The sequence below is a fragment of the Humulus lupulus genome, chromosome 2, assembly GCF_963169125.1.
Source record: "Humulus lupulus chromosome 2, drHumLupu1.1, whole genome shotgun sequence".
Lineage (NCBI taxonomy): Eukaryota > Viridiplantae > Streptophyta > Magnoliopsida > Rosales > Cannabaceae > Humulus > Humulus lupulus.
In genome coordinates, this window is record NC_084794.1 from 190,341,684 (window position 1) to 190,356,699 (window position 15,016).

The following is a 15,016-nucleotide window of genomic DNA, read 5'->3' on the forward strand; positions in this document are numbered from 1 at the left end:
CCCAGTATATAGCAATAATACTGACTAGTGGAGTATAAGGATTTTAACCTTTGAACCACTTAAAAAACGTATTTTGAGTCACCATTTCATTTTTAAGATCATTTATCTATTTCGGTTCAACCTAAGCACTAATCCCTTTCTCTTCTTTTCTTAATTACCTGTTGCCGAAGAACCGCGTCAACAGATTGGTGCTTTCATTGAGAGCAAGTCAGATTAATACTACCGCAAACATCCAACTATGGTGACTACTCGATCCAGACACGGTAACGAGATGGAACAACATGATGGGCAGGAGGCTCATCATGTCGCCATCCCCGACGAACAAATTCCTGAAGTCCAACAGCGACCAGGAAAACAGTTGGCGGGCCAAGATGACATTGGAAGTTCGGCGCCCTGGCCACCTAATCCAAACCCATGTTATTACACTGCGGTGGAAATGGAGAATGCTCAGCTGAGGAGCCAGCTAGCAATAGCTAATCAGCAGATCAAGGATGTGCTGGCCCGACAACCCCCTCTCACAACCGACGTTAACGTCGGAGAGAGGCAAGGCGAGGCTCCTGAGTCTTGCCGGGGTAACCAGTCCAGGCATAGCCGCTCGGATAGACTTCTGACAGCCAACTCCACTCCCTCGTCGCACCGTCGAGAGGCAAACTTCAGAGAAATGCCTAGAGCCGAACAACAACAGTACAGCCGTTCGGTCAGGACTACGACTCCTAGCTCCCAACCAGCCTCGAGCGCGCCCAGGAGAGCTCGAAGAAATTCCAGAAGGAGGTCACCAGCCTCGAGCGCGCCCAGGAGAGCTCGAAGAAATTCTAGAAGGAGGTCCAGGGAGGGCTCGCAGCGTCGGCCCGTCCCTAACAGCCATCCTGCGCCTCGTCCAGACCGCCAGGCGCGGGACCCGCAGGTTGGCAGGGCCGAAAGGCCCCCACCTAATTTGATCTGTCCTGATGGAACTAGGATCGCCTCTCCGGTCAGGCATCTTCCGTCTCCAATCAGATATTCATCTCCTCCTCGGCCCGTCCGAGATATTCCAGCCTATGGAAGTAGCAGGAGAAACCCGCCATTAGCCGGACCTTCCCGACGTAGCAGGGCGCCGAGAGAAAGCCCAGATCCTCACCACCAAAGGCGAGCTCCGAGCCTCTCCAGCAGGAGCTATTGGACCGGCAGTCGCCGGAGTGACCTTTCTGGCAGAGACCTGCGTTAGCGCCTGAGCTCGGCTCAAAGTCCACAAGCCACCCAGGGGGGCGACCTGCGAGATCGCCTTAACTCTCATAGAGGGGAGCCAGCAGGAGGAGACAGCCATGCTCGCTCAGGGGGAGCCCTGTCCGAAGTACGTAACGGCGGGAATGCCCCAAATAACCTATCTCGAGATAGGAGGGGCAATAACCCACCAAATATGTACAATGGGTCCAGAGCTGTTGAACAGCCCCGGAATAACCAAGGAAATCAGGACCAAACCCTCGAGTGCCTGGCCCAGATGGAGGAGCTGATGAGGAAGCTCCTATCGGAGAAAGAAAAAGATGAATATGATTCAGGGGACGAGATGGAGCTTTTCGCCCCCAGCATAGCAGCAACGGCTTACCCACCTGGTTTCCATATGCCGCACCTATCTAAGTTCAATAGAGACGGAGATCTGTCGGATCATCTGGGGATGTTCAACACCCTGATGGCACACAACATTGGCCCCGAGCTGAGGTGTTTAATCTTTCCTTCCACACTGACTGGACCAGCCAGGTAGTGGTTCAAGCAAGGAAAAAGATAGTCAATCAGCTCCTGGAAAACTTTCTTGGCTGATTTCAAAAGGGCATTCCGAGCCTCCCAGGCTGCCCGCGTTCAGGCCGACTCTCTGGCTAACGTGAGGCAGCAGCCCGGCGAAACTCTGAAGGCCTACCTGAGCAGATTTGCGAACGTCGCTACTCGAGCCAGAGACGCGGATGATAGCTCCAAGCTCATGGCCATGAGAACTGGAATCCTCGTCGAAGGGGAACTCTAGAAAGATATACAAATAAAGGGAGTTAGCTCGATTAACGAATTCCTCAACAGGGCCCAGGAACAGATCAACTTGGAGGAAGCCAAAGCCTCAGCTGCAGGAACTAGCCAGGTCCCTGATCAGCCTGCTGGAGTAGGGACGGAGGTCATGGCAACGACCCAGAATGTCACACAGAACAACCAGCTTGGCGGAGGCAAAAGAAAGGGGAGTGGCGAAAACAGCCAGCACGGCCCAAAGAAGAATAAGTCCGTAGACAAGTTCAAGCCCGTCTACGCGACTTATACAGAGCTCACCCAGTCTAGGGAGAATATTTTCCTGGCTAACTTTACTCGCCTCCCCTGGAAGAGGCCGGAGCCGTTGAAGCACCAAAAGGGGAAGAGAGACACCTCCAAGTTTTGTCGTTCTCACAACGATGTTGGCCACAATACTGATGATTGTAGGCATTTGAAAGATGAGATCAAGACTCTCATCTGAGCCGGTGCCTTGGCCCAGTACGCGCGAAACAGGGTTCCAGCAAGTCGACCTGCTCCAGAAGTCCCGGCCAGTCAGCCCGGGTCTCGGGTAGATCAGGACGTCCCTCCTCCCGTGATAGGAGGGGAGATATCCACCATCTTTGGAGGTCCGCATATGGCTGGCACGAGCAGGGGTTCCCAAAAGAGGTAGGTGAACGAACTCAAGGCGCACAACGGAGTAGAGTTCGTCCCGGAGCAACGCTTGCTAAAGCAGCAGCGATTGGAGAAGCAACCGATCATTTTTACAGAAGAAGATGCGGACCATGTCCAGTTCCCACACAATGACCCTCTGGTCGTAGCAGTTCAGCTCGCTAATCAGAGGGTTAGGAGGGTGCTGATCGACAATGGGAGCTCGGTGAACCTCCTATTCCGGTCCACAATAGAGAAGATGGGTTTGACTGTCGTCGAGCTGAATGCGACCTCCATGATGCTATATGGTTTTTCAGGAGAAGGATCAGTGGCTATAGGGACTATCGAGCTGGTGATCACCCTGGGGGAAGGATCTCGGATAGTCTCCAAACTCCTCGAGTTCGTGGTCATCGACTGCTCCGCTGCATACAACGCAATTTTGGGACGGCCCACGCTCATAGCCTTTGAGGCCGCCACGTCCATTCGCCACCTCGCGATGAAGTTTCCTACCTCCACGGGAATATGCACTGTCTGTGGCGATCAGCTCGCTGCCAGGGAATGCTACAGCATTTCCATGAAGGGAAAATCGAAACCCGAGCAGCTGGCAATGGCCATCCAAAGTGGTGAAGAGGAATCTCGGGACCCCTTGGCCAGTCCTGAGATTGAAAAACCTCAAAGCGCCGAAGGGGAAAATAACATCTTAAGTGAGGATATTGACCCCCGAATAGGCGAGGACAGATCCGAGCTCCAAGCTATTGAGGAGCTCGAGGAAGTAAACATTGATCCGCAGAACCCATCACGGATGGTCAAGCTCGGAAAAAACCTCTGAAGCGAGAGGAAGGCGGAGCTGATCAGATTTCTGCGAGATAACCTGGATGTGTTTGCGTGGTCACACGAGGACATGGTGGGAATCAGCCTGAGTGTCATCATGCACACACTTCATCTGGATAAAAGCGTTCCTGCAAAGTCCCAAAAGCAGAGACGCCTAGGAACAACCCGGGCTGAAGCCTTAGAGGAAGAAGTAGCCCGGCTCAAAAAATGCGGCTTTATCCGTGAAGCCAAGTTTCCGATTTGGGTCGCCAACCCCGTGCTGGTCCCGAAGCCCAACGGGAAATGGCGGACCTGCATCGACTTCTCTGACCTGAATAAAGTCTGCCCCAAGGATTATTTTCCATTGCCAAGGATTGACCAGTTCGTGGATGCCACGGCGGGGCACGAGCTCATGTCCTTTATGGACGCGTACTCAGGCTACAATCAGATCGCCATGAATCCGGCGGACCAGGAGCACACTAGTTTCATGACCCCGACTAACGTTTATTGTTACAAGGTCATGCCCTTCGGGCTGAAGAACGCCGGAGCTACGTATCAAAGGTTAGTGAATAGAATGTTCGTAGACCAGATCGGAAAAAACATGGAAGTGTACGTTGATGACATGCTAGTCAAGTCAAAGACTGCCAATAACCATGTTTCCGACCTGGGGGAATGCTTCAAGATACTACGGGAGTATGGCATGAGGCTAAATCCACAGAAGTGCACTTTTGGAGTCGCATTGGGAAAATTCCTGGGTTTCATCGTCAATACCCGGCGAATCGAGGCGAACCCCGACAAGATCAGATCATTGCTCGAGCTTCCCTCACCCAGGTCGCGCAAAGATGTCCAAGGCCTGACAGGAAGGGTGGCAGCCCTCAATCGGTTTATTTCAAAGTCCACCGATAAGTGTTTGCCATTCTACAACCTGCTCCGAGGAAATAAGAAGTTTGAGTGGACAGAAGAGTGCGAAAGCGCTTTCCTCGACCTGAAGGCACATCTGGCCGAGCCACCCGTACTATCCAAACCAAAAGCACGAGAGCCTCTTTTTCTCTACCTGGCTGTCACGGAGGATGCAGCCAGTGTCATATTGGTCCAGGAAGAAGACCGGATTCAGAAGCCAGTCTACTACATCAGCAAGAGACTTCTTGGAGCTGAATCCCGGTACCCGTTGATGGAGAAATTGGCGTTCTGCCTTATCACGGCCTCGCGAAAGCTCAGGCCGTACTTCCAGTCCCACTCAATACACGTCATGACCGACCAGCCTTTAAGGCAGGTTTTGCAAAAACCTGAAGCATCGGGACGCTTGTTAAAGTGGGCAATCGAACTTAGCCAGTTCGAGATTCTGTACACTCCGCAAACTGCTATAAAGAGTCAGGCCCTGGCCGATTTTGTAGCAGAGTGCACAAGATTCTGGGAGGATCCTGCAGAAGACTCACCCCAGGTCGCCTCGGCCCAGGCGTCGTGGAGGATATTCATGGATGGTTCATCCAACGAGAACGGCTCCAGAGCTGGAATCATTTTGATATCCCCTGAAGGACATAGATTCCACTCGGCACTAAGATTCGGATTCAAGGCCTCCAACAACGAGGCCGAATACGAAGCTTTGCTGGCCGGGCTAAGGATAGCCCAGGAGCTGAGGGCGAGCTCCGTCCAGTGCTTCAGTGACTCCCAGCTCGTGGTAAACCAGGTTCTGGGCGAGTATCAAGCACGAGGACCCAAGATGGCCGCCTATCTAGCAAAGGTAAAGGTTGAGCTATCCGCGTTTGGGCGAGGCTCGATCGAGCAGATACCTCGGGAGCAAAACGCTAACGCAGACGCTCTTGCCAAGCTCGCCACCTCCGGGGAAACGGAGACCTTGGGGTTAGTGCCAGTAGAATTCTTGGAGAAACCAAGTATAGAAGAAGTCAGAATGGAGGTCGAGATGATCGACGCCAGGCCGACCTGGATGACCCCCATCCTTGAGTATCTCACCGAGGGAAAGCTACCTGAAGGACGTAATGATACACAGCGAGTGCTGTATCAAGCTCCCAAGTATACGATAGTAAACGGGGTGTTATACCGACGTGGGCACTCCCTACCTCTCCTACGATGTGTTCTTCCAGACGAAGCACAGGCCATCCTGAAGGAGGTGCATGAGGGTTTTTGCGAAGATCACACTGGGGGGCAAAGCTTGGCCTTAGAGGTCCTGAGGCAAGGTTATTACTGGCCAACTCTGTCCAAAGACTCAATCTCATACGTGAAGAAGTGTGACAAGTGCCAGCGATTCGCCACAGTTGCCCGAGCTCCCCCAGTCGAGCTGAAGATGATCTCTTCCCCATGGCCGTTTGCAGTTTGGGGGATCGACTTGGTTTGCGCCCTCCCTACTGGAAAAGGCGAGGTCTGTTACGCCGTGGTGGCCATCAACTACTTTACGAAGTGGGCTGAGGCAGAACCTTTGGCAACGATAACTTCCAAAAAAGTCCTTGACTTCGTGGTTACGAACATTATCTGCCGATTCGGGCTGCCCAAGAAGATTGTTTCCGACAATGGGACTCAGTTCGACAGCGACCTGTTCACCGAGTTTTGTGAGAGGTACGGAATTGTGAAAAGTTTTTCCTCCGTGGCCTATCCTTAGGCGAACGGCCAGGTCGAGGCTGTCAACAAGACGTTAAAGGCGAGCCTCAAGAAGAGACTAGACGAAGTGAAGGGGGTCTGGCCAGAACAGCTCCCCCAAGTTCTCTAGGCATACCGAACGTCACATCGGATTCCTACGGGTCATACTCCTTTCTCCCTGACCTTTGGGAGTGAGGCAGTCCTCCCTGTGGAGATTAAGGTGCTTTCGCATAGGGTCCAGTCATACGACCAAGATTGTAACAACGAGCTTCTTTACACTTCTTTAGACTTGATTGATGAAAGACGAGAAGATTCGCAGCTCCAGCTCGCACATTATCAGCAGAAAATCACTCGCTATTTCAACTCAAAAGTCAAAAATCGCGCCTTTAACGTTGGCGACCTGGTCCTCAGGAGAGTTTTCTTGGCCAGTAAGGATCCCAAAGATGGAGTCTTGGGACCGAACTGGGAAGAGCCATATCAAGTCATCGAGGTCATTAGAGAAGGAACTTATAAATTAGCTCGGCTAGATGGAGGGGCAGTCCCACGAACTTGGAACGCCATCCATTTGAAGAGATATTATCAATGATTCACTTGTAAGGCCTAAAAGGCCATTTTTTATGTATTAAGCAATGAGAATTAACTTTTCGTTTATATTTGTACATGTTTTCAAGTATAAAATAAAGTAACCACGAAAGACCCTTTCCCAGTTACTTGGGGGGCATATGGTACCTGGATATAACCAGGTCGCCTTAATGACTTAGAAGTTGATTCAAATCGATTGATCGTTGTTTTTCTTAAAAAACGCGAGATATTGATAAGGATTAATGCGAACTAAGTCCTATCCTGGATATAACCAGGTCAAAAAACTTAGAAGTTGATTTAAGTCTATTGATCGTTGTTCTTCTTAAAGAGCACGATATATTGATAAAAATTAACACGAACTAAGTTTTCAAATTAAGTTCCTGGATATAACCAGGTCAAAAAACTTAGAAGTTGATTTAAGTCTATTGATCGTTGTTCTTCTTAAAGAGCACGAGATATTGATAAAAACTAACATGAACTAAGTTTTCAAATTAAGTTCCTGGATATAACCAGGTCAAAAAAAAAACTTAGAAGTTGATTTAAGTCTATTGATCTTTGTTCTTCCTAAAGAGCACGAGATATTGATAAAAATTAACACGAACTAAGTTTTCAAATTAAGTTCCTGGATATAACCAGGTCAAAAAACTTAGAAGTTGATTTAAATCTATTGATCGTTGTTCTTCCTAAAGAGCACGGGATATTGATAAAAGTCAACGCGAACAAAGTTTTTGAAAAAAATTGTAACTGAAATGCGTAGAGGCAAAAGGGAGTTAATCAATTCAAAGGTAAAAATTAATTGTCTCGAGGTGGGAACACCTCATGCAAAAGTTACAACAAAAAAATAAATAATAAGAATGAAAGAGTGGGGGCAGAATGGAAAGGCCCTAGGTTCCACCAATTGGCCCCTTGGAGGTCACCGTCTCGCCCTGCTCAGCTGCGTCGGAGACTTCCCCGACCTCGGAAGGTGCTTCTTTCTCGAGGAGAGCTTTGAACTTCTCCAGCAAGGGCTCCCAGACGTCCGCTGCCAAGAAGGAGAAGTCGGTGTCCTGGTTATAGGCCCAGCAATGGTAGAACATGTCATCCATGGCGGTGCCGGAAGTTTCCTGCTCGGCCTCCAGGGCGGCCTTGGCCTCGGCCTTCGCAGTGTCTAGGTCGGCCCGCGAGGCGACCAGGGCGGCTTTGGTGGTCTCGAGCTCTTGCAGCTTGGGACGAGCCTCTTCCAGCTCGGCCTGCACGGCCACCAGGGCGTCCTTAGCCATCTGCAAGGAGGTCTGGTGGTTGGCCACAACCGCCTTGTGCTCGCTCCTCATCTCCTCGAGCTGAGCCTTGGTCCTGGTTATGCTCCGATGAAGGGCAACGGCGCTCTGCGAAAACGGAGAGGCACATGCCTTAGAAAAAAAAAAGGGGAGAAGGGAGAAAGGAAAAACAGGGCAAGGCGTGATAATCAAAAACCATAAAAGGTTGAGGTTAGCTTACCGTTAGGGCCATGCCCAGTGAAGACTCCAGCACGCCCACCGGGCTCCTGGTTTCGATGGCCTTGAGCTCCTTCTCGTTGAACTTGTAGATGTGGCTGACGGCGTAGTTCGCCGACTCATACACCGTCCCCCGGAAGGCCTCTGGAATCTTCTCCAGGTCCTGGGGATCAACCGGGATGCGCACCTCGGAGGTTGAAATTGCCGAAGTCCCGAGCTCCGCCCCTGTGTCCCGGACGAAGGCCGAAGCTCTCAGAGGGGGTGGGGGCATGCTGCTCCCCCCTGCAGCAGGAGGAACAGTTCCCACGACCTGAGCGGTGGGGGGCTGCTCTTTCTCCTTTGCAGGAGACTTGGTCGGGGTCCCGACGGTTTTCTTTAAAGTCCGGGGCTTCTTCATTTTGGGCCCAGAGGCCCCGACTGAGGGATTCCCCCCGGCGAACGCAGCTCGCAGACTCCCTCCGGGCTGAGACATCTCTTCTGTCAAAACAAAGATATGGTTAGTACACAAGTTAGCAGCCATTCAAAAACGAAAACATAGAGGGAAAAAGAGAAATTCAAGTATATATATATATACTAAAAGGGATCCTACCCCCCGAGCTAGAAGAAGAACCTATGGTTACAACCATCGGCCCCGGAGCTCCTGCGGGAGAATCTAAGTCGATTATTTCCCGAGCTGGCGCAAGTTCTGGATCCGACACTGGTTCCGGGCTAGATTCTTCTACATATTGCCTAAGTCCCGGAGCTTCGGCACCCCTCCGGAGTGATGGCCATGATCGAAGGTTGGTCCCATACTCCTCGAATAGGATCGACCTAAAGGCTAGGGTGTTATCTATGACTACAGTACCCCTAGGGCGGCTATCTTGGTAATCCAGCACGAGCTGGTCGACACAGTGAAGCAGGGTTGTATCCAGGTCCGGATCACTTCGATGACGTTGGACGAGCTGTCTGGGATTGAACCTAGCTAGCCGGGGGTCAGCAGTGGCCCTATCTAAATTCCTAAACATATAAGGGTTACCTTGCCCAGAAGGACCCACGGCTGCTCCGGACCAGATCCTCTCCTCGTCCGTTCTTTGGGCGGCCTCCAACGCCCGCTTCCTGTTCCTCACGAGGGGAACCTCGTCCTCCTCATCTTCGTCCCCCGCGACCCCCTCCACGATGATAGACCTAGTATCGCAAGCTGGGGGAAGCGCCCGGGTCCTCCTCAAGTTCAAAGTTTGGCCTGGGGAGATCAGCTTACAGGCCACCATCGTCTCGTCTGTCACGAGCTGACGATAGTCTTTTTCACTGGGGGGCAAGCCTGCCAGTGTCTCGTATTGGGCCCCGAGGGTCACAGATTTCTCTGTCCTCGCGAAGATAGCTGCAGAATTATCCTAAGTCAAAAGCGGATAAAAGGGGAGCAAAACGATACTTAACTTACGAGCTAAGGTTGAAAAGCACTTACGAGGACGATTGAAGTAGTGGAGATCGCAGTTTCGAAACCCCGTTGACATAAAGAATTGATCTTTGAAGTCGTTGGGGTGGCTGGGCAGCTCGATGACCGCAGCCGTGTTGGGGAACCGGGTTAAGTAATAAAACCCGTCGCCTCGCCCCTGCTGCTCCGGGCTGGCCTTGAGGCAGAAAAAGTACAAAATATCTGCAGGAGTGGGGACCTCCCACTCCTGTTTCAAGAATAAATATCTTAACCCCGCCAACAGCCGATAAGAGTTGGGGGGGAGCTGGAATGGGGCCAACCTCACGTAATTGAGGAAATCAGCGAAGTACTGAAAAATGGGGCTTTTTCTCTTGAAGATGAAGAGAGAAGAAGAGGAAAATTTCTGAAAAATTTCAAATGAACAGGTGGCCCGTGCGTAAGGTGGCCACCCCTTTTTATATGCGTGAAGGGTCACATGAAGAGGGCCGTTGGATTGCCCTGATGTGGGATCCAAGGCCCTCCACTCGAAAGGCGAAACGACGGCTGGGTATAGGCTAGGCCATTAAATGCGGTTCTCGGAAGACGTACCGTCACCAACCACGATGTTCCACGTATTTGGTGCCTGCGTAGATTGTGGGATACGAAGCGTTCTTGGGGAAGCCTAAAAGCCCCAACTGTGGCCCTATGCGACGTCGTGCACCACGAGCAGGGGCTTGGGGGGCAGATGTACACCCTGATTTTCCCACGGGCTGATTAGCGAGCTGGGATATGGACTAATCAGGACTACCACGTGAACATCCCCAAGACCGGAGCTGCCATCGTGAGGTCCTACCTCCTTAGCTCGAGGTAACCTAAGGGTTCGCCAAGATTGCTTAAGGACTGAGCCTGGGTTCTGAGGACCACAGGTCGAGGGAAGCATCCAGCTCGTTGTACGAGCTGGAGTTGAAGGCTGTGACCTTTTATAAAGTCAATCACGCAAGGTAAACGTGCATATATCAGACATCACGTGTCTGATATACCCCTGACTTCTCTGACACGCAGCAGGAACGTGCGTAATCAGACACCCACGACTGGTTTGGGCCGTGTGGCCCATTATCCCCTTACCTATTGATTTGACCACACTTATGTGTCAGTTTTAGGAATTAATCATGAATGTCACAAAGTTGACATGATGGGTAAGAAGGTCACGGGATGACCTTCTTACCAACTCCCAGGTGCCTTCTCCTATAAATATGGAGACCCTGGGAGTTATAAGGGGTGGGATGAGATATATTGTAAGAAATACCCTGTAATCAAATACCCAGTATATAACAATAATACTGACTAGTGGAATAGAAGGATTTTAACCTTTGAACCACTTAAAAAACGTATTTTGAGTCACCATTTCATTTCTAAGATCATTTATCTATTTCGGTTCAACCTAAGCACTAATCCATTTCTCTTCTTTTATTAATTACCTGTTGCCGAATAACCGCGTCAATAATATAGTTATTAATATTAATTATAAAACAACAATGTAGGTAAGAATTTTTTTTAATAAAACATTAATTTAATTTATAAAAATATTAAAAATGCCATGAACATATTTTTTTTCTCATGTTTTTTATTGTCAATAAATTAATTGTCCAAATATTTTAAGAATCATTCACCATTTATTTTGTATTTTTTATGTATTTCAAAAAAATAGCATTTAGAGACCTAAATGACACGATTTGAAAAAGTTGGGACCTGACTGATACAAAATCAACTTTTGGGATCTAAGTGTTACAAAGTGTAAAGAATGAGAACCGTAGCTCAAGAAAACCCTTCTAATTATGCTCCTATTTTTGTGATTAAAATTTAGTTTTAAATTTGCTCCTTCCCATTTCTTTTTTTATTTTCAGCTCCTTCCCGTTTCTTAGTTACCTATTTTTCCCTATAAATTCAACTTTTTTTTTTTTAAATTTTTGCCGTAAAATTTGGGAAAAATGTAATGCCCGTATTTTTGCAAACTATTGGTGTAAAAGCCATATAACTAAAAAAATTCCCTTGTTATAATTATTTTTGCAAACTATAGGTGTAAGCCATACAACTAAAAAAATTCCCTTATTATAATTCAAATTGTTAACCAATCTCATTTTCATAAATCATCGCTGATATATTACTCTTATATGAGTAATCATTTTATTCCCTCACTTTGAGTGAACTATGGTAACAATTTCACTTTAATAACCAAATTTTATAATTAAGAAAAAAAATGGAAATTGAAGGTAGTTAGCCACCTGCAAGTGTGTTAAATAGTTAGGTCGTTCAAGTTGGTACATATTGTCACGCTATTATCCTCCTAAACTAGACACAATAATCAATTTCAATAAATAAAAAAGACAAACAAAATAATAGAATGAGTATTCAACACCACTTATGAACCTGCCCATATGAGTTTTCAATGTGACAAGTCAATTTAGGGCATCTTTTTCATGAAATCGGAAAGTACACTAGAAGGAAGAAAAATTATTGTTGATACTCGACGAACAAAAGGCAAAACAACTAGAAAACTAAGCTCTCAACAAAAGCTCATTGTGCAAGCCATCCTTACTAGCTTTCGTTGGAATTTTAAGATATATAACAACTTCTAGCATGAATGAAAGAAATGCGATCCCCACGTGAAAACAAACATAAATAGAACAACTGTCAATTGGCACTTCTTTCAAACTGGCACGGTTCCTACAAATTGTGCAAGACCTTGTACAGTCTCTTGTATTTCTCCCAACCTAACCAGAACCATATGTAAGAATGTATCTACCGACCTGTCTAATAAAACAGGATATAGATTTCAATTTTTTTTTTCTTTTTTACAAAAATTCTCCTAGTTTGCTCAAATTTAATGTCCACAACACTTAACAAAATCCACAACTTTCGACCTTAAGCGTCAAACCACAGGCTCCTTCACACCATGGTAGATGAAATATCCCAAACAGGTGCTGCAGCATCACCAATGTCCCGGGCTGCTCATGTATCCATTTTACCGTAATTAGAACAGCCCACAAAATTGTCATAATTTAGAGACAAATGTACAATGCTTCCAATTGACACAAACACAGACAGACAGAAGTGCAAGAGTTAAACCAAATTGAATGTAATGCAATATATTACCCAATGACAATCAGAAAAATCCAAGTACCGACCATATTTGACATCTAAATGTCCACCAAAACGTTATGGATTTTGTTGTTGTAAGTACTTACTGAGACTAATTGGGAATTTGACATAATTTAACATGTCAACACTCATTTCACCTTTGTGTTTTTATTCCGTAGCACTTGCTTATTATCTAAGTTGCATGATCCTACTAATGGGGCACTGCGCACCCAATAGTAATCAAGAACAACTGAATATAAATAGAGAGCTAACACGATGATTATTAAGCCTACTAATCCCATACAGAGTTACAAACCTTTGCTGCCAAGTTAAAAACACAAAATTAACCTGCAGTATGGACACTTACCACTTTGGAGAGTCTACTGATTAGAGTCAGTAGCCTGAGTACTTGGATTAAAACTATCATAGCCTCCACTTGATGGTGGTGCCGGATTGGCTTGATACATCACAGGTGGAGCCAGCAAGGGGGCACCCATGGAAGAAGTGGTCCCGGGAATGGTTGAGGGGATATTTATGGTGGGGGGCCTCGGGAGAGAATTTAATTGGCCAGGTATGGATGGAGCACCAGGCGGAGCACCAGGTGGCGCACCGGGAGGAGCCAGCATTGGCGGCATGTTTGGATTAGGACCATAGCCTACTAAAAAATTACTCATTAAAGAACATTTCAACATAAAATGCATCTACAATGAAGCTTACACACAAGCACATATGTATTTATGTATGTACATATAATAAGAGAAACATTCATTAAAGAACAATTTAACAGTAAGTAAGAAATGCAGCCATTTGACCTAATATGACCACACTGCCATAAACAACAGATGATAGACAGTTAGACACGCCAATCAAAAAGCTGTATTCAAATAGAATATTAGAAAAACTATATCAGCAAAAATTTCACCAACAAGCAATAAGCCATTCAAGAATAATTTAAAAGTGAAAAAAAAACTGAAATTTGAAAAATATATAAATAAATCATATAAAAGACTGCAAAAGAAGTGCAAACATTTCATAATCAATAGCAACCTGGAGCACTAGGACCTGGTCTGGGCAAAACAGGAGGTCTAATCATCCCAGGAAGCAAAGGCGGTCCACTTCCAGGCATCTGTGGCATCATAGGCGTTGGTAGAACATGAAGACGAGGCCTCTGAGCAAGTAGATGTTGATTGTAAGCCGCCCCAACCTGTTGAAAAGCCGTAGCTTGCCCAAGGTGTTCCTTAATCCTTTGATCAATCAAACTTTGGGTTTGTTGCTCCTCAAACTGCTGATAGTAGGTTCGGACATTTGCCTAAGAGAAAGGACACAGTTAAACAAAAACAATTAACACCTAAATTCCATGTCATTAATGCTAATCAACTCCGACTACACACTAAACGAGTCAAGAAAAATACCTTGTGTTTGTAGCCAGCATTATGTTGTTTTCTTACAGATGGCTGAAAATACGAACACCCAATTTGTCAGTCGATGCCAAAAAAAAGCTACTTTTAAAGGTCAAATGTGTACCCTCACGAATCTCATGAATCATGATCAAAATTTATATACAATGAACAGCGAAATATGCATAAATATATATATATATATATATCCCAGTAACGAATGTGAAAATCTCTGACTTGGTGACAAAAAGTTGGGTTGTCTCTTATACAAAGATGACATACCGAATCATGGGTTAGATAAGTGTCGCAATAGTCACAGTAATACCTGAAAATAAAAAAACTCAGATGAGATTATTCGATGTAAAGATGGTGAGTAGTCTATATAAACAAAATTTGTGAGTCTGAGTCTTACCGAGGCATTGTTGTATGTTGGAAGAATCGCAAGTAGAACTGCAGAGTTGAGAAGATACCCAAAATGAGAAAAATGAGTACCCAATTAATAATACGGTAGAGAAAAGAATATCGGAGGGAGATGATGCAGAAACCTAGGGCCAAGAGCCAAAACGGAGACAAGAGAGAGAAGTTTCTAGTTCTAGTTCTATTCTAGGTTTCTGGTTTTCCAAATTTAAACGACATAAATAACCACCAAACGTCGTGTCGTTTTTAAAAATAAATAAATAAATCTTTTAAGGCCCTAATACAAACTTCAGACTCATAAAGCTCAGTGATACCTAGGCTGATGGCAACGAAGAGGGAGATCTAGAGTTGAGTCGACTGGGTCCGCTGAGTTAGAGCAGTCGCTCCGGCGGCGTCGAGGTTGGAGCACCCATGCCGCTGACACCAGGGACAGGGAGACGAAGATGCTCTTGTGAGGTGAGAAGGAAGGGCGGCACTCTCCTGTCTTAGAGAAAAAGAGAAGATTTTAGGTCGAAAAAGTATCACACAATCAGAAAACGTGATTTTTATGTTTTTTCATTTTACTACCCAAAATCTCGATATTGATT

The 15,016-nt window shown here is 46.8% G+C and overlaps 1 protein-coding gene across 4 annotated transcripts; it reads right to left on the reverse strand.

Moving 5' to 3' along the window:
- Positions 1–12,038: 12,038 nt before the first annotated feature.
- Positions 12,039–15,016, reverse strand: LOC133818824 (U1 small nuclear ribonucleoprotein C). 4 transcript variants are annotated; one of them, XM_062251896.1, is made up of 7 exons: positions 14,744–15,016; positions 14,425–14,462; positions 14,295–14,337; positions 14,028–14,069; positions 13,663–13,924; positions 12,983–13,273; positions 12,039–12,482 (listed from the first exon to the last, which is right to left on the reverse strand). In XM_062251896.1, the coding sequence occupies exons 2-6, from the start codon at positions 14,430–14,432 to the stop codon at positions 12,996–12,998; spliced, it is 633 nt and encodes a 210-aa protein (XP_062107880.1). In that variant the 5' UTR covers positions 14,433–14,462; positions 14,744–15,016; the 3' UTR covers positions 12,039–12,482; positions 12,983–12,995. The 4 variants fall into 4 exon arrangements, with proteins under 4 accessions (XP_062107880.1, XP_062107882.1, XP_062107879.1 ...); XM_062251898.1 differs by having other exon boundaries at positions 12,983–13,270; positions 14,744–15,010; XM_062251895.1 differs by lacking the exon at positions 14,744–15,016 and having other exon boundaries at positions 14,425–14,627.

Excerpts from the sequence above, each read along its gene's own strand:
- LOC133818824 (XM_062251896.1), bottom strand. Across the intron at positions 14,070-14,294 it reads CTTATCTAACCCATGATTCG|CCATCTGTAAGAAAACAACA; the intron begins GTATGTCATCTT and ends TCGTATTTTCAG. Across the intron at positions 13,925-14,027 it reads ATGCTGGCTACAAACACAAG|GCAAATGTCCGAACCTACTA; the intron begins GTATTTTTCTTG and ends CCTTTCTCTTAG.